Source organism: Chelmon rostratus, chromosome 9, assembly GCF_017976325.1.
Source record: "Chelmon rostratus isolate fCheRos1 chromosome 9, fCheRos1.pri, whole genome shotgun sequence".
NCBI lineage: Eukaryota > Metazoa > Chordata > Actinopteri > Chaetodontiformes > Chaetodontidae > Chelmon > Chelmon rostratus.
Genome location: NC_055666.1, coordinates 26,439,664 through 26,459,835, shown reverse-complemented (window position 1 = coordinate 26,459,835; position 20,172 = coordinate 26,439,664). Strand labels below are relative to the sequence as shown.

At 43.1% G+C, this 20,172-nt stretch overlaps 1 protein-coding gene across 1 annotated transcript; it reads right to left on the bottom strand.

Moving 5' to 3' along the window:
• Window positions 1-435: 435 nt before the first annotated feature.
• Window positions 436-19,603, bottom strand: mtnr1al (melatonin receptor type 1A like). Its single transcript, XM_041943955.1, has 2 exons — window positions 19,309-19,603; window positions 436-1,205 (listed from the first exon to the last, which is right to left on the bottom strand). The coding sequence occupies exons 1-2, from the start codon at window positions 19,601-19,603 to the stop codon at window positions 436-438; spliced, it is 1,065 nt and encodes a 354-aa protein (XP_041799889.1).
• Window positions 19,604-20,172: the final 569 nt, after the last annotated feature.

Here is a 20,172-nt window from a genome sequence, read left to right as displayed (position 1 = left end):
TAAAAACGTGAGTAACAATTTATTTCTCGTATTAACTCATGACTTCATTACCAGAGAAAGTTGTGATAAAACACATTACTAAGTTTAAAGAGTTACTCCCAGGCTCTGGTCTGCTTCCCCCTCTCTCTATTTTTAAGTCTCTCAATTTCCCTGAAGGCATCACTGATAACTCTCAGTGTGGCATCATTTATTTCACTCCGTCTCTACCCTCCACCTCTCCTCCTCCACACCGCCAGCTATTAAAGTTCTTCTATTTTTCTTATTTCCTCCTCTCTACAGTACTTTTATTTGTTTTCTTTCCCTTTCATTAGCACTGTTTTCTTCTCCTTGTCAAGGTCAAGTTCTCCCTTTTCATCGCTCTTTAATAGCTTTTTCTTGTCACAACGTTAAAAACGCCCCCGCTCATTGCCTCCACCCTCCCCACGGTGAATCGTCTCAGCAGTGAAACTTGAAGATTATCAGGACGATCCTCTTGTACTCCTTCCTGAAGTTGTGGTTCAGGACACCGTAGACGACGGCGTTGAGGCAGCTGTTGAAGTACGCCATGAAGTAGCTTGCCGTGAAGAGCCACTCCGGTATTGCCCGGCTCAGCCTGGAGTCCAGCGCAACCGCCAGGCCGATCAGGTTCAGCGGCGCCCAGCAGACGGCGAAGAGCACGAACACCACGAACATGGTGAGGAAGTTGCGGAGGTCGTGCGGCTTGATCTTTGGCCGCGAGTCCGGCTTGACCCTCCGCCTCACCTGGATGACGAGGATCCAGATACGCAGGTAGCAGTAGGTGACGATGCCGATCGGCAGGATGAAGTGCACCACCACCACTGTGATGGTGTACAGCGAGCTCACCGACTGGGCGAAGGTGCAGGAGTACACCCGCGGGTCGTACTGCAGCGACTCCACAAACCAGTTGGGCACAATGGCGAGGATGGTGAGCGCCCAGACGAGCACGACGTAGCACATGGTGTTGCTGTTGGAGAACAGTTTGTCGTACTTGAGGCTGTGGCAGATGTAGCAGTAGCGGTTGATGGCGATGCCCGTGATGTTGAAGATGGAGCCGATGACGCTGAGGCCCATGAGGAAGCCGCTGATCTGACAGTGGATGTATCCGGCGATCCAGCCGTCGTGGAAGATGGCGGTCAGGACCAGCGGGTAGGGATAGATGGCGACTACCAAGTCGGCCAGAGCGAGGCTCACCACGAAGGCGTTTCCTGCAGACATGAGGCGAGACAGAGCAGGTAGAAATGAACACATGAACACACTCTCAGGATCATGTGATCAGCCACGGGCACCTGCAGCCTGCAGGTCTATCAATACAAACTGCATCTTATTTCACAGCACTGACAAAAATAAGACTGATGCATCGCCAGGATTGGTCGAAAAGGGATGGTGTCACGTGCACTGAAGAAGAAAGGCGTATACCCTTATTGAATCAGTATCACTTACTTTCAACCTGTGTTGTTGCACAATAACCCACAAATCCAGAAAAAACACAGAACATAATAAGTATTTTGATTGATAATCATTGAAGATTGGTGTCAAATGTTCATTATTCGTTTGAGATACAGAATGGAGCATACACACGATATGCATAAGTAAGAGCTACATCACTTTCTCCTCTTTCTGCACTTTCTTTCCCGTCTTCTGGAAAACACAATATGCCTCAACCCGAGTGGTGCATAAATGAAGATATGATTGTTATACACCTCGGACAATGGGTGCAGACAGAGTTCATTAATCGTTTGACAGCAGTTTTGATGATCCGTTAATCATTTCAGTCAAGCCAACGCCAACGTTCTTCAGTTCCAGCTTCTCAAATGTGAAGGTTTGCTGCTTTTCTCTGTTTTCTGTCATCATAAACTGAATATATATATTTATATTTATTGTTTATCTGATCCGATGATACAAGACATTTAAACACGTCACCTCAGGCTCATGCCGGCTTTTTGTTAAAGTTTCCCCTTGTGTGTTGTCTTTGTCTGGTTTTTGTCACATCCTGTTTTATTTTGAAGGTCTATGTTATGTTTCTTGGGTTACTTTACCTCCTGTGTTTTCCCGTCCTTGTGATTGTCTGATTGTTTCCACCTGTGCGTCATTACTGATCCCTCCTTGTGTGTATAAGTCTGTGTTTTCCCCCCTGTCTTTGTCGGGTCGTTGTCTGTGTCACCTTGCCGTCTGCGTTCCCTAGCCATTTAAGAGTATAACCATAGCCATAGCCATAACCATTGTGATTAATAAATTTGTTAATCTGAATCAAGCGTTCCCTTGAGTCTGCATCTGGGTTCAACCCATAGTTCCCCTAAGTCCCCACCCCCTGACAATTTAATGATGAATTAATCGGTTTTTAATATAACATGTGAAATTGATAAAGAAATATAGAGCAACAACACATTTTTCAAGTAGTTACTGTATGTCAGTGCATGCATTTGTGAGATGATATTGCCAATAGTCAAAGGGAAAAACGAAGCATGTTTGCAGTTGAACAGAGTGGGACATTTTCAGGCGAATCTAGTCAGAGAACGGGAGAGACAGAAGATCTGAAGCCAACAAATGTAAAAACAACATGACGAGAGAGAAGCGAGTGCTGTCAGAAAAACAGCAGAACGCAAACAAAAGCAAGACAGGGAACACCGAGGTTTAGACGGAGTGAGAACAGGACGTTACTGAAGGAAAGCAGCAAAACAAAAATAGTCTGAAACAAAGAGATGAGCGAGCGGCACACACACACACACACACACACACACACACCGTAAAGCCAAACGCCCCGTTGGATCACATTCCCCTTCAACTTAACTCTAATGGCATCTGGATCATTAAGCTCTCCAAATCTCGTCACTGCCGCTTAAATATCTGCAGCATCATTACAGGATAATGAACACAACTGTCCTGCACAAACTCCACTCTAACCACTTTGGGCAGCTCGCGCACACACACTAACACCTCATCCAAAAAAGCTTCATAATGATGAGCCATTGTTGCTGCTGGGGGGGGGGTAAACACCGGTCTGCATGCCAGTCACAGCAGCAGGTGGGTTCGAGTTTATTCCAGTTTTTCGCCTCTTTGCTCAACCAAATTCTGTATTCCATGACAATAAAAAAAGTTCCCACCCTGCTGATGTGCTGTAAAGGTCTCCCACGTGGGGAAATGGATTTAGGAGTTTAACATTTACCTGTCGCCCTGAGTGAACCGTGCTGCATTTCAATTACATTTTCTCAGCGTTTTAGCCATTGTACAAAACTCCCTTTATGAAACTGTCCCGTCTGTCCTGCATTAGTATGGCAGGCAGGTTTTTATCTCTGATATATTTACCTCTATCGCTAATGAAATCAGTTCAGTCTCCCATTCAGGTGTTTCCTTTTGAGGGAAGGCGGCTTGAACTCAAACTGAGCTGCTGCTTTTGCTGACTTTAATTCTTTCTATTGTAATCTTCTCTTTCCATCCCGTCTAATGCAATTTAGCAAAAACTCGTACTGATATAAACGTCCAAACTCAGGCAAAGTTGATATGTTGGGTGTAAAAACCTTATCGACTTTTCTTCTAGCGCCACCATCAGGTCAAACTTTGGGGTGGTTTAGCGTGTCGCAACCATGGCAACCAAAGTGTGAACTTATTTTTGAGTGTGGTCCATGTTTACGTCTTTGACTTGTTCACACTGTGTTTTCAGTTCATGAAACTGAATTCTAACATTTTGGTATTAAATGTTTTTTGCTTGCCAGACTTAGAATCGCAGTTGATATCACAGTTATGAACGCACCTTGGTAACAAAGTTAGCTAGCTACGGCTTGCATTGGCCAGTAATGTCTGCTGTCTGTCTCCTCAGCCCTTCAGTACAGCGTTTATACTGTGATTTTCTCGTGTTATTGAGGCGGAAACAGAAATCCTTCTAAAGCTGGACAGATAAAACTACCTGCAGATGGTCGCTAGGTGCACTTGTGTTTTAGATTTATAGACACAGATAAATCACTATTTTATTGTTGCCCATTCGTGGATCTCAAATCCTCTCACTATCATTCCCCTGTCGCAGTAACAGGCTCACCCTGCTGGTTAAGTAGCCAGACTAACACATTCGTACAATTTGACCTAATGCAAATGATGCTTTTATGTCAGATTGTACACTTCAGGCCTTCAGCGGATGCCCCACGCAGATCTCACTAACAAACTGAGCTTGTGGTCTGGGTCTGGAAACCCTCCACCGGCTGAGAGCAGTGTCTCATCACTCTGCAGCTGCTGCAGCTGATGTGTTTCAGTGGAAGCTTTTATCAAATTACTTGCATCTTCACACCCAGAGGGGAGCGTGATCATCAACTCTGGCACAGCTAATACTTTGTTCTACCTGCTAACCTATGCGGCACCATTCAGTATTTATCACGCTCTGACTCCGTCTTCATTATAAAGAAGCTTCATTGTTATTATTCTGGACAACAACGCTTTGTCTCCAGCATGTCACAGAGGGCTGCTGCGGCTCGGAGACAGGGGACTTGTTAACCTGCCGGCCAATATGTATTAGTCCGTGGTTCTGTCTTTATTACTCCGCTTGCAACTATTCCCAACATTATCCCTCCTTTGTGTAAGCTCAAGCTATGTGTTAATAAGCAAAGAAAGCAAACACTGCCGAGGCGAAGGGTTCAAGTCTCTGTGTAGTTCAGTGATTGAGGAAGATATTAAGGCGGGCAGAGTCAGCCTCATTAGAGCCATTCCTGCTGTGAACATATAGATTCCTGTTGGCCTGCCCTCAATACACATTTAAATGTGTTATGTATATTCACATATCAGTGTGCCTTCTCTCTGAAGTTAGCAGCGGTGGAAAATGCATTAAAATCCTTTACTGAAAGGTAAATAATATTAATACAATATAGAAATACTGACTTTATAGGAGAATAATAATAAAAAGCACGGTATTTACAGCAAAAGCTTCCATCCAATGTTTCTTCAGTTCTGACTGACTGTTGGGGAGTCTTTAACCTCTGTAGGGTTGGTTGTTAAAGCAGTTAGAGTGGCTGCATGGTGTCATTGTACATACTTAGAAGCTTGCACAATGACGCACATGCACACTGAGGTGATGCAGTACACCTTCCTGACACTATCCCACTGGCCTGCGGGGGCAGTAATGAGCCAGCAGAGACAAAGAAGAGGCAGTGTGGTAGCAGGTAAACATGGATGTAAACAATGCTGGAAAAAATGTTTTCTGAGGAAGGAAACGCACCCAACGCAGTGAGTTTTGGTGACAGACGCTGCATGTAAACATGACCTAGGTTGTTTAAAAGAAAGCTCCACAGGGCACCTTTAATCCTAAATGTAGAGCGAATCATTATCACAGCAGATACTCTCAGACGTGCAACATCACTTCACTGCTCGTACAAACCCGATCAGACAACAAGAGGCGCCGGCGCTCGCAATGATAAATTAAACACAAGCAGTTATGCTAATTAGCCTGCTCGTTAAGACAAATGATGAGCAAAGATTTCTATCAGTGTGGTCTGAACTTTGCCTCTTGAACGTACCAAGAAGTTACAGTAGTTTCAAAGACATTGGTTTTTCCCCATTGGAATGCAAATTTATGCAGCCAGGCGCTCCGACGCCTAATCTGATCATCTTCAGTAAGACAGAGCAGCGCTGTGGACTTTTTAAAGTTCCTCTAGTCTGTTGTTGTTGAGTTACTGTAACAGCATGTCCCTCACAGACAGACAGACAGACAGACAGACAGAGAGACAGAAAGAGAGGCAGACAGACAGACAGGCGCCAGCATGATGGAGCATCTCGTCACTGCAGCGTCTCTTCTGAACTGAGATGCTCGTCTTCGGTCTTTCTCACTTTGTTTCTCGCAGCAGTGTGACTGTGTTCAGCACTGCAGCCGCTGGTGTGTGTGTGTGTGTGTGTGTGTGTGTGTGTGTGTGTGTGATCCTGACAGCAGCTCCGACTGCTGCTGCTTGTTCGAGTACACCAGCAAACAGCGCTGTCACCCACAGACACAAAGGCATCGAGTTGCAGTTGGGAGGAAAAAATAGACACTTTGTCTGCCCGACGCAACCTTCAACTGACGTTTCTGGATCATACTGAAATATTGTAAAGACACAGGAGTTGGCGGTTATAAAGCTGAGGTTGGGAGTATTCAGAGGGTCATATTCAGGGCTGTAGCGGGATTTGAGAAACGCTGAGGTCGCAAGTTCAAATCCTCCTTTAACAACTTTCTGACTTGCCACAAACTCAGTTATATTTTCTGTGTTCTGTCTTTAATAAAATGTTCTTTGTTCTAAAATTCTTATTCCTTTATTTTTTTTTTTTCTCTTTTATTCCCTTTATTTTGTATGTTTAGTGTTTTTGGCTCAAAACATTTAAACCTGCAACGGCTGATTTTTGAGGGGTGCTTGGCAACGGAAACAAGCAGTGAACATATGAAACACGTTCTCATCCCACAGAGAGCCTTTCTCATGGTTTTAATGTCGTGAAACAGTCGCAGTTCTGTTTAGGAAAAGATCGTTGATGTTTGGTTTCAGACCCGAGCCCTGGTCTCCAGGATGAAGGTCCTTTGTGACCTCCATCCTGCTCTGGACTTTATCACCCTTTCTACTAGATCAGGTGGAGCGTTTGTTACGAGTGTCTAATATTGCTGTGGACGGGTTTACGGTGGACTTAGCATAACGCCGTCATAGAGACGCTGAAGGTTACCTTGTGTATCTGTATGAGACGCGACTGGGGTGACAAAACATTAGAAATGCAAACTTATTATGTCAACAGTCCAATATGCACTCTCTTTGAGCTCTGTTTTTGGTTTCTACCGACTCCTGAGTGAAATATTTGGCTCAGCCTCAACAAACTGCATCAGCAGAACATCTGTGCTGCTGCTGCTGCTGCCGCCGAGCAAGTGGCCACTGAAACGTTTGCCTCCGATCAATGGATGGCTTCAGTAATCAGTGATCGTTAACGGCGGAAAAAAACACAAAAGCCATCGACCAAACTAATGAGAAAGCTTCAGCTACCCCAGGAGGCTAATGCGTCTTTGTAATGTATTTGTGTTTCAAGAGATATTCCCTCCAAAAATCTATATTTCCAGTATTGAACACTCAATCACAGTTAAATGAATTGACTTTTTTGTTCTATGATCAGCTTTTATGGCAGAAGTCCACTTCCCAAACATGCTAAGTCTGTTCCAGATTTGCTCATTTTTGCTAAAATATGTATAAATGCACAACTTCTGCTTTAGTCCTCAGAACTGAGCAGGTGCACGCATCAGTCTCAGTGCACTAAAGCTCAGCCACACATTCACATTCACTCCTGTTTGACTGCCTCAAGAACGTGTTTCCTGTTTTTGTGCGAGCTCCAGCTGACAACCTTTCTGGTCAAAGTTCATTTTCGCTGCAACCTGCGACAGCCAGCCGATAGAAAATGTTGTCTTAGTGCGTCTTGTGTTAGAAAATGTAGAGCTAGAGGCTACATCGCCCTTTGTTACATCGCCCAAACTGCAGCATTTCTGTCACAGAGAGCCACATTCATGTTATAATGGAGTCAGATTATAACAAATAATGTGTGGATCTCTCACACCAGCCAAAGTCCATTATTTTATATGTTTAAGATCAAATTTACTGCATATTGTGCAACATCATGACTGCCCAGTATAGCCAACCCTCACATGACCAAGTCTGCAACTCAGTGGCAGAGCTGATAGGCCATTCCTGGGTCAGAAATTGTATTGTAGGTTACTGATTGGCTCCTCTGCATGTCAGTCAAACAGTTTCTTCCTCAATAAGCAAACCGCCAGACTCAAGACAGACAGCTTTTCTAGCCTGGTTTAATATACCCAGTTGGACGTTTAGCCACATTTGGATGAAAACGTGCTTGATAACACTTCGCCTGCCATGAATCCAAGCTGACAATCCACACAACCGTGCAGCTGCTTTCCAAGCCTACAGGAGGTGAGCGTTTGACAGAAACCTAGATTTGAGAAGGTGTACAGCTCCATTGTAATGTGTGCGAGGTCACACCTCTTTAATCTGAACATCCTGTGTATCACGCTCCTCAAAACAGAAACAAACGCAGCAGAGAAATCTAGGAAGCAAATTTATTTCCAGAGTCAGGATCTGAGGGTGTGAGGTTAAAGACGAGTCCCGAATGCCTCCAGCAGCAGCCGTGTCCTCACCAGCGCTGAAAATACAAACAGACAGATTTATATAAAATGAAAAAGTGTCCGAGCGGTTAAAGGAAATTAGATAGAATAAATCACGGCGCCTTGGCAGCTCACCGGAGTGGCTGACTCCTCGGGCAGGTGTGCTGCTGCGGGATGAGGTCGGGCAGGTGGTCGGGATCAGGTCGAGCTCATCAGACATGATGTCAGGGGGAAAAGGGAGGCCGTGACTTCATGTCATACGCCGCAGCAGAGCACATGCCTGCACAATGCAGCAGACGCTCGCTGGGTTGCTAAGCTTTCCGCCACCTGTTGCTGTTGTCATAACATCTCTCTGCTGCTCTCGGAGGATCGGGGCTTTAACGAATATGTCTGATGAGTTGCCCATGGCTAAGAGGCGCACTGCCTCCCTGATATAACAGATGTGAATGTAATCTCATTTACACCCATCCATTTTCTGCATAACGTTCTGTCAGTTTTATCAGCTTTAACATATTGTATTTGCCAGACAACTTGATGATATTGACAGGAGCACGAGTGAAATGGAAAGAGGATACATGACGTTTGTCATTTTCAAAGAATTTTCATGGTGTTTATAAAAGAGGTAAAAAGCAAACATCCTCACACAGGTGAAGGAATCGTTCCATGTCACACACTCACAGTCATTTATCTCGCCACTTGACCTTGTGGCGAGTCGCACGTTGGAAAGACGAGCGGAGCACCAAAAACTCATATTGCTCAACGCAGAAGAACTATCAGATGCAGAAATGTGAATTATCCAGCAGCAGCGCATTTTGTTGAATTGAATCATCCTGTTTCCTCTCGTAAATGCATTGAAACTGAGAAGGGATCACTTCCCCCATGAGGAGGTAATTCAGTGTTTTACTGTCCAGGAGGGAATGTAAGCCTATACAACATACCAGCGCCTGCGTCCAACTATGACTGCTGATGTTAAAGGAGACCTGCGGGCCGAAATGGCATCTAAATTACAATATTAGTATAGCAAATGGAGATGGAGTGTGCACCACTTTCTTCCTACTCTAAGTACATCACAATAAAATGAGACCTGAAAGACATAAAAGAACAAGAAAGACGAACAATTACACTGCTTAAATCGTGCCTGGAGCAATGGCAGCGTGTCCAGATTAGGTTTGTCTTGTTGATTAGTCCAGTCCCAGAGGGTGTAATGTGAAAAAGCTCTCTGCCAGCTTCAGAAGAGACTCTGGAGAGAGAAATATCTCTAACCTGTTATCAGCTCCATTTCAAAGCCGCTCTTTCCCAGAAAGCCATCAGTTCCCCAGGACCTGCACTGAGACCATGACGGTGGAGAATTATTAAAAAGCCACTCAGAAAACCATCTTAATGGATGACTCTTTTATTGTCACATGACATAACCCTCAAACAGTGCCAAAGCAACCATTACGCAGCCCCTTATAATCCTGGTCAAATCAGTACAGATGCAAAACACCATTAAAATGTCAACATTTACTGAACAGATAAATCAGTCCCTTTGAAAGAAGTGAGGAAACCATTTAAGAACCTGCAGCTAACGCAGCAGGCCGCATCTGATCTGTGTCTCCTCCAAGAAACGAGTTTCTTATTGGCTGCAAATGGACATTAAGCTGAAGATCAGCTTAATGATCTTCAGCTGTGTTGTTCAGCTGTTGTGTTTCAGCACATTGTTTCAGGTGTGTCACCGTTTTACAGTTTGGCAATATTCCTGCATAATAATAAAATATGCATTAGAAAAACATTTTGTCCCGAACTCAGGCCGGAGCCACTGTTTTCACCATGTCTCCATCCCTAAAAGTACTTGTTGCCTGAGTATCAAACACAGAAACTAATATTCAAATCTCCCCCTGCTGATTAAACCAACCCTAGAAAACGAACATAACGCCGACCCCCTTAGTCCTGACGTGTGAAGTTTTTTCTCCACATCTTTGCCAACCAGCAAAACCTCCAAACAATGATTCACTAAAAGACAAAAATTCATGCCTCATGCAGTTTTCTGTTTAATTTTTATCTAGCTACTGCAGCCAGGCCCGACCTGTCGACACGCGACAAAGGCGGAAACAAAAGACCGTCACAGTCCGCCGGTCAGGTGATCGCCTACTTGAGCAGAGTCACAGGAAGCGATGCAGCACGTAGCCCAGTATGAACTGAAGGGATAACAGCCTCCCTCTTCACTGCTCGCTCTCCTAAAGCCACCTCAGGGCTGCGTTAAGTAACTGCTAATGCTAACACATCACTTCCTGCTGCTGCTGCAGCTGCTTCATATTAAAAGAATTCATCTGGATGAGGTGGCTGAAGAACATCGAAGAGGTCACAGGGAATGCACAGCGCTGACCACAATCACTCATCGAAAATACGTCTGCAGATGAGACACATTTTCAGCGTTGGCTCGTCAGTGGATCTGTTTTAAATGTTTGCAGAGAGTTAAAGCACAAGAGGGAGCTGTTAACGACCTGTGCCGTATGTGTCTTATTGACGGACTTCCTAATTAAAAAGCCAACAGTTTGTTTGGCTGCACTGTAAACCAGCTGCGCCGCTGTTGTATTTCTAGTTCATCGGGCAGGAAATTAAATCCTACAACTTTAATATTTAATATTTATGTTAATATGTGTTTCTATAAACCCAACCAGAATAGTCAGTATGCACACAAAAATGGGCCTGAGTATTTCAACACTGTGAGATCGTCAGGTTAAGACCTGAAGAAAACTTGCTAATGATGCTAATGAATGAAGCCCCACAGAGTTTCGAGGACGAGCTAAGTAAAGTGACAACAATACTGTCAGCCCTCGATAACACGTGCTTATCCATCCCTGCTTTAAAGGCAGAGCAAGTACTGTAGCACACAGCGTTTTTAAAAGGTGTGCTATCTGAAAACCCAGAGGGGAGGTTCCATAAATATTCCTTTCGCCTGCCGGCCAGCTGTGACCTTGCTCAGGCGGTGCAGTCACCCAATACAGAAGCTGTAAAGGTTTAATGATGTGCAGTCATTACGTTGTGCTCATATTCCCTCAAAATCTATAGTTAACAAGAGGGATTCATGCAGTGGGATGAAAAGAGGAAATGAACTCTGCCAGACCTTCCATGTATGAAATGAAATTCGTAATAAGAGAAATGGAAAAATAGAATTAAAATGCAGCTGTCTTGATAACTGAGAGTGTTTTCCCACCACGCTCAGCCCGCTCTGCTGCGGGTTAGCAGCTGAAACAGGTTTCACAGACACAAACGGGTTCAGCTCTGAGGGCTGGCTCCGGTCTGAAAGACCTGGCTGTTGTCTGGTGAATTCTACTGGTGATCCAGGGTCGAGGCTAAAAACTGACAGAGCTTTCTTAGAAACTTTCCAAATGTTTCTCCACAATCCAGTTAAATGCACCAAATGTTGAAAAACACGTGCTAAAGTGCCCTCTTGGGCGCCAAAACGCATGCTAAAGTGTCCTCTTGGACGCCAAAATGCGTGCTCAAGTGAAGTCCTTTTCGCCCCTGCCCTTCAAAAAGTTTGTGCACGCCACTGCTCTGTACATCGACCATCCACCTGTGTGCACACCTGCACACCTGTGATTTCCATACAGTTCAGTTCATAAAACCAACACATCCTCAAGGAATGACTAGGTTGTTGCCATTACTCCCAGAACGACATGTATCACCAGCGACTTCCTCCATATGTGGACTTTCTTGCTCTTTATACTGCATCACCTGACCACTAGAGGTCGCTGGTTAACAGAAAAACTAAATATGAGTCGTCAGCACTATGTCAATGTAATTTCTGGGAGCTTCTGGGTGATTGGTTTGAAAAGTTGTTGCTATGTTGTTGCTATGCTATGTTGCTATGTGCTACTTTTTGGTTTATTTTACCATCAGTCTACATCATCCAGATTCATACATCTGCTGTTCTGAGCTTTCAACAAATTAGCATTTCTATGATCAATTTATCTGTCTAGTAATTCAATAATTCATTGTTTTGGTTTCTCTCACTAACCACTAAAAATTGAAAGATGTTCAGTTTGTGATGATAAGTGACTCAAACACAGAATCAATTCTCAGAATCTGTTGGTCAAATAATCAGTTTATCATAGTTTATCAATAGTTTATCATAATTTCTTTAAGCATTTGATTATTTTAATTTTATCCACTCAATAGCTCTGAACTTGGACTCATAACTGAAAGTTAGATGGTTATAATCTGCATTTCTTCTGCTGCTCAGATTTAATACTGAAGTTTAACATTATGGAAATTGTTGGGATTCTGCGTTTTAAGCTCACAAAAAAAGAACATAGATTTCAATTATATCTGAGTTATGTAGCGTTCTGATTGTCTTTAGTTGCTTTGAAATGTTGAAAATTAAAGCCACGTAAATTTGAAGGGAGCTTTGAAAGGACCAGAGTTTGATGGAAAGTCCGCTGCTGGTTTCAGATTTGATAAAATGCAATAAAACCCCAAACATAGTTATATCCACTGAATGTATTTTTTGTTCATGTTTGTTCACAATCTGGTTTCAAACTGGCGTGTAGCAACCAAAAACGTAATAACGGCCAATAATGTAATAACTACCAATAACGTAATAATTTTGGCCATTTTAAATGTAATAAAACCAATAATGTAATAACTTGCCAGTAATGTAATAAAACCTTTGAGCCAATAACGTAATAACTTTTTGCCAATAATGTAATAAGTTATTACATTATTGGCTGGTTAATACATTATTGGCCTAGTATTTAAAAACCCTTTGAAAATGTAATAACTGGTGCTGATAATGTAATAATATTATATATGACTGCAGTTCTTGGGAATAATACACTTTTTTGCAGTTTTTGTGCAGTTCACTGAATTAAAATAAATACAGTGGACAAATTTAAGATTTAGATTCTCTCTCTCTCTTGCCTGATCTCTCTCATATATTAATATTGATCAGATAAAAATGATATTTGATCCTGTAAGATCCTGTGATGTCATCCAGGTGTTTAACAGAGGGTTTAGCACAACTCTATGATATAACAGCCTATAGATCACATCTGGACTCTGTGAGGAACTGGAGCTGTTATAAATATATGTTTATATTGTTGACATATATATATATACATCTCATTTATTAATATCCATTAATGACGAAAGTCAGTTTCAGAGTTCCTCGTTTATATTAGTTTCATTAGTTGGCACCTTCATGCTCGTTGAGTTCCTCAAAGTGAACTGTGGTGCGTTCTGAGATGAAGAAGAAGGTCAAAGAAGAACCGTGAGCTTATTTTACGAGTAAATCCCCTCAGTGGGTGATATTTCAGAGCAGACCCCCGTTCTTGCCGGTTTCCAGCTGTCTGACCGGTTGGTTTGGGATTCAGTGCAACACCCAGAGAACAGCCATCTGCTCAGCTTCACTTCTCATGATGCAGAGAGTGACACCACCCACCATCCCACGCTTAAAAAAGACCTAGCTCCATCTGTGTGGGACTGCTGACATTTATCATTTCACATACAGATATTTGATATGACGCAGACTTTAAGATGATGTATTATCTTGTTCTTTTAAGGCAGATTAATTAGATCTGAGGTTATTTATGGTCCTGCATGGAGACATGGAATGGAAGTCACTCAGTTTAAGGCTTAAGACTATTTTTCATCCTGAATCTCCACCAAACAGAAGTTTTTTTTAAGCATTTTTAGTGCTATGGAGGAATGCTTCCATAAGTGGCTCACTGTCTGTCTGTATTGTGCACATACATGAGGACACACAGGAACGTCTACAGGGGCGACACGATACATGTTCCTGCTATTCCACTGACCACCATTGGTGGTGGTAACGTGCCAAAAAAAAACTTAGCAATGCACCAATAAAGCAAAGGAAGAAGAAAACGACAACACAAGCAAAAATCCACAGACAGACATATCAATGAAAAACATGGAAAGCAAACAGAAGCTGATTTGTTGAAACGTGTCAGGCTGAAGGTTTTGCTGTTACTTCTTTGACTCCTCTTCTTCAGTGTGACACACACACACACACACACACAAAGAAATAATGTATTCCTGCGCTGAACTTACAAGAGGTGACAAATTATTGAGAATCTGGTGCAGCTTGTTGGACAACTCACAAAACTCCACGTTTTTTTAATGGAGTCTGGTACGTTTTCCCCAGGTGACGATACAGTATATTTCATTTCCAGTTCACTTTATTTTTCATGCAGTTATTAAAGCCAATAACACATTATAAAGTGTTTCTCTTTGTGTGTCTCTCACATGTGTAATAATTATATGTGCTGCTTTCATTCTGTATTGATTGCTATGTGTGATTATTGCGTGTGTGCCTGGAGGACGTTGCTGAGACGTCTGATTAAAGGTCTGAGGGTATGATTTTTAATGAGCATCAACTGAGGGAAGGTATGTTTACCACATTAATGTGTTTGCTTGTTTTGTACATTAATGACATGCACACATTATGCTCATTTTATAGATTGTAGGAATGTTCCTGCCACATTGTGGTTGTACACTACAATCTCAAAGGGTTACCATGCTGTCCTCATAAAACAAATATGGGGTTTATTAGATAAATTATATATAGTTTATAGTTTTATTTCAAAATTCTTGGCTCCAGGCAAAGTCAGGAGGCCCCTGAAGAGCTGGTCTAGAACTGGGCCTGCTCTACGGATACAAAAAGACAGTAAATGTGTGTACTATCAGGTTGTACTGGAAACCTGGACTCAGGTTTAAAGCTTATACAGATGTTCCTTAAGATGAGACTGTGTTCTGTAATAAATCTAATTTGTCCTTAAAAAGTATAAATCCAATGTTTTTCCCACATGAAATTCTCGTCCTCATAATTAATCTCACTCTCTCTTTAGTTGGTCTTGATGTCCCAGTGTTAGTTTCTGTTAGAAGATATAAGAAGATAAGATAAACGAAGAAGAAGATAAACCTGGTTTGTTTCATCAGGTTTTTGCCTCAACTGGCTCTCAGGCTTCAATGCCACGTTGCTCATAATACTGACTTTCTGAGTTTCAACAAGTTGCTTTGCAGCCCTTTGATCGATGTAAGAGACGCTGCAGAGTCTGAGCATCTTGTGCAGCTTGGCCTTTCGCTGCAGGAGTCTGGACACTGCTAAACTTTAACAATCAAGACAGAATAATCAGCAGCACTAATGAAGAGCAGATGTATTAAAAATGCAAGTTCATGAATGGATCTAACTGACATTTAGAGTTCATCAGCAGCCTGGTCTGCCGTGGATTACTCTGTCCAGGTGGGACTGTCGTCTGGCTCTGAAAAGGTTGAGAACTGCTGATCTGCCGGCCTCGAGATCAATGAAAGCTGTCTGACTCACTCATGCTTCGGCAAATTGATTTCCAGCTGGACACAGTTTTTGCAATTTCAGGGGCCACAAATTAGTTGATTTCAGTGAGTCCGGGCAATCAGCCAGGAACCGACAAAGCAAAACACAATACAGCAATTCCACCAAGTCAAACAAGAAAATACTTTCCTCTGCATTGACAAGATAATTGCCTTTTTAGATGTAAACAATTTCAGCTATTTCCATAGAACAGCGCTCACAGAATGCATTGACACATTTATATGTTGGTGTTTTGAGTGAGTGCAGATTATGAATGGAGGTAATCTGTCGGTTTTGTGTTGATCTGGTGACATAATGAACTGTGACAGGACTTTGCTAATGATCGGCTAATGTGTCTCTAACAGGGCAGATGGAGAGAGGAGATGATCGATGGAGGGAAGGACAGAAAAACGCAAAAAAAGAGGAGAATATTTCGCTGGCGAGAGAAGAGAAGGCGAGAAGAAAGAGAAGGAATGTGAGGAAGAAAATCGGATAGATGATAGGGAAGGAGAGGAGGACAGAGAGGAGTAATTAAGAGCAGAGGAGAGAGCTTGTAAAGGGAAAAAAAGCAAGGATGCTGAGGAGAGGAGAGAAAAGGTGAGGTGAAGTCTAAAGGAATGAATCAAATGGAAAGGACAAGAAAGGCAGGATGGGAGAGAGGAGAATTAGAAAGGCAGGAGATGAATTGAGACGAGAGACGAGACGATGGGGTAACCGAAGAAAAGGGAGAGGTGGGTAGAAAAGGAGATAAGAGAGGACAGGAGGGGAGATCAGATGAATGAGGAGGCAGCGAGGAGAATAAATGAGAGTGGTGAACAATTCATCCAGTTCTCCACCTTCAATCGTTAGGTTTTCACTCAGGGATTCCAGGGATCTACCAGATTGATGGAAAAGCAGGAAGCCAGTGACTTTTTTGACTGATGCCTATAGGACGGCTTTGATGAGCTGAGGGGAGCGACGCTATACGGCTGTTTATGTATTGATTCATGGCGATGCTAATTTATCATTGTGGCAAGTGTGGAGCTCAGGAGCATGACTGTGACCGGATGATCGGAGGCTGCACATTTAGACGCTCACAAACTGACAGAAAGTTAGCCTGGACGGAGATAAAGATAATTAACTTGCCAACTCTGCACTCTTTCTTCTGGTTTCTTTGCTTTTTACCACCACTGCCTTCTTGTTCATTTTTAATCTTACACCCTACAATCAAGACATCCGCGTCCTGTTGCAACAACTAAACTAGTTTGATGAAGATGAAATCCCAGTGAAGGCTCGTTCAAATGCAATGTTTTGCAGTCGTGGATGTTTGAGGTAAAACTAGACTAGATTTTCCTGAAAAGTGAGCATTTTTTTAGGCAGTTAGGCCACATATAAACACTGTTTAAACATCATATCAGTGATTGTTTTTCAACGTGTAGTTAGGACCTGTTTCCCACTGAAATACAGTGATTGAAATTCTGTTCATACAGACCAACTTAAAGACGTTTCAGATGAATTTAACCCAGGTTTAGCCGACATCTCTGTAACTGTCATCAAGAGACACATTAATCACAAAAAGACAAAACATTACCGCACGTGGCCGTCGAGCTCCCAAGTCTTTTTGTGTACATGGATAAAGTAAAGTTATGTGTTTCTTTTATTATGCCCATTAAAAAATCTGATCAGTACAAGGTTTGGGAGCAAGAGACGGCAGCGTGCAGGTGCTTTTTTGGTCCTTATCTTTGTGAAATTAAAGCTGGACATGAGATACTAACCCTTACTTGCGCCCGATAATATAGAAATATAGAAAAGGTTCCTGAAAAGGCCACAGAAACAAAGAGAGGCGCAACTTGACATTCACAGAACTGCTAAAGAGGCACGCAGCTGTTTCCTCGCTAACAACAGCTGATGTTTTTCTACACTTTCGCCACCCTGAAGGCACCAGTACTCGACCAGAGCTGCCTGTCGGACGGTTAAAAAGCTTCAGGAACCTCCTCCCACCCACATCTTTCTGACATCAGATTAGTCAGGGCTGCATCCAACAACTTCTGCAACCTGCTGGCTTGCTGGCGTGACTGGTCAGCTGCAGCTGAGGTGAGAAGGATGAGTGCAACACTATGAGTGTCATCATATTTAAGAGACAGCCGTCTCGTCAGCTGATGGTCTGTTCAGAACAACCACAAACACTTCTGGCCATGTGTGATTACATCAGTAATGATCCTGATGTGGTTTTTTACAAAGCTGTAGAACTGGAAAGTGTTTGGAGAGCAGCTCTTCACACTCAACTCTCAGATGTCAGAGATTCTCAGCAGCATGTGAACGCACCACAGCAGCACATCTTTCAAACCAATGTGTGTATTCAGCTGTACAACCATTTAGCAAAAACCAGCCATTGCAAAAACATGAAACCTGACCTGATGATTACTTAACTGTGACTGTGTCTTTGTAGAGCAGTGAAACACTCCGACAGCAACTCGTCGCCTCCTCCTTCAACATTCTCCCGTCTGATTCGGGATTTGACCTGGTGACCCTGTGACCTGTCACAAACAAGCTTCTCTAACATAAACAGCATGGCAGGTGGATGCTGTGAATTGATTTTCCTGCCTGGAGTGTTAATAATGGAGCTTCACAGGAAGTTCGGCTTCACCGCTCCAGGAACGCGAACGTCGTAAATGGCAAAACAACTCATCAATATTCGTATACTGTTGCCTGTCGTCGCTGAGTGCCTTTAATGTGATGTCTGCATCTTCTGATGGCTCTGCAGCAGCATGCTGCTGAGTGAGAGATAACAATTAGGAGCCTGATGGATTTTTTTTTCTCCATCTGTGTGTTAGAAGGTCCTAAGTGGCCGGTTATTTATGCACAGCGTTGCTCTTGAACACTTGTAGTCCACACCACACTGTGGCTACTATCAGATTTACTCATTGATTACACTGAGTCACCAAGTATGGTTTCCCTGCTTTCAGCTTCCGAAAGTCCTTCACTGTGAACTAATTCAGGAAATCTCCTGACCTGCCTCTGCAGAGCTGCTCCAAGAGTCTGGATCGTCACTGTTTACAGAAACTGACGGTGACAAATACTCTGTCAGCGCCGCATTTTTCTAAAACTATAACAACATGTCATTCTGCGTTTGGTGTCTGATCGTCTGCAGCAGCCGAGCACTCTGTCAAAGTGTCCTTGAGTAAGACATCAGACGGTAATCTGTTGAAGTCGCTCAGCACGGCGGTGACAGAAAAATGCCAAGGTGAAAAAAGTTAGAGAGAGCTGAGTGAAACAGCTTTTCCAACCAGATCTGACCTGTTAATGAACTCATGATGAGAAGAAAGTGCCATGGAGTGATACAAACTGCAGTTTGCACTAACAGAGTGTTTTTATCATTAAAAAGCAGATAGTGTAGAGGTTCACTTTGACTGCTGTCAGTGGACTGATTCCTGTGATACAGTGTCCTGGTATATAATGTACAGTAGTATCTATAATCCAATAGTATGTTTTTACTGAGATTTTAATATTTCTTTTTGAAGATGTTCTGACTTTCTTATAATGTGAGTGCAGGAAATTTAAATATAATGTATGTTATAAGTAAAAAAAACAAAACAAAACAAAAGAAAATGTATATTATATTATTCCTAAAGAAAATTATAGAAATATATAAGAAAATACAAGATACTAGAGTATAAATTCACGGCAAACACAGTATAGCCTAAGTTCATAGTGACATAACCTCCAGAAAAAGTAGTAAAGTTGGGTAATAAACTTGATTATCTACATCATTCAGCTGCCACGGGGATATTATGGGGTCATTACAGTGAAAATATAAAAGATGAAAACTACACAATTAGGCCAGGTCTGGTCGTTTCAAAAGCTTTTAACTCATTTTGTTGAGTTTTTCTAACACCTGTACCTGCTTTCCTGAGTTTCCTGTTCCTGAACACGGACACGATGACCAGCAGGTTCCCGATAACATCCACCACGATGGTCGTGATCAGGACGCCGGCCAGCACGGTCACCACCCAGGGGAAGGACTGGTGCTGCTGACCCGGAGCCCCCTCCTCCCCTGCCGGCGTGGAGTTGCGGGGCACCAGGGTCCCCTCCACCATGGTGGGCTCATGGTCCTCCAGGGACATCAGTTGCGGAAGGTGCCTCGGATCGACGAGTCGCATCGGGTCGTGGTCGCGGAGGGTCGGTCCATTCAGCATAACGCACGGCGGTCCAGAGACGCTGGAAGTCGGACTTTCGGACGCTGATAGAAACTCAAGTTTTTATGATGATGTCATGCTACATAGCATAACATTTAAGCTAATAGTTATTAACAAGAAATGATGTTTTACACCACAGCGGACCCGAACACCGACACCGCAACTACACCGACGGCACTAAACTACTGCATGAGAGCTGTGAGGAGGTGAAGAGGGAGAGAGCCGGAGCCTGGACCCGGTCAGAGATCTGACCCATGACCAGTTCAGCAGGCTTTTCAGCGGGACACGAGGGACACTTCCTCTAAAACACCTGTGAGTCCACGTCGCAAGGAATCTTATCTAATGGACTACTACATAAGAAGATGAAAGGATAAAAACAAAGTAGATCCTCTTTCCCGTCACAAAAACTATTGTCTATTTGTCTATAGCCTCTATTCCAAAAATACAAGAGAAAACATTATAGAAGTTTCAACTTTTTATCAATTGATGGTCTGGTTCTATAATGCCTGATTTTAGGGGGTGCTGCAGCCCCCTCAGCATCCCTGCTTCCCGCGTCCATGTGACTGTCA

Excerpts from the sequence above, each read along its gene's own strand:
- mtnr1al (XM_041943955.1), bottom strand. The coding sequence starts at position 19,603 with ATGCTGAATGGACCGACCCTCCGCGACCACGACCCGATGCGACTCGTC. Across the intron at positions 1,206-19,308 it reads CAGGAAACTCAGGAAAGCAG|GAAACGCCTTCGTGGTGAGC; the intron begins GTACAGGTGTTA and ends TCATGTCTGCAG.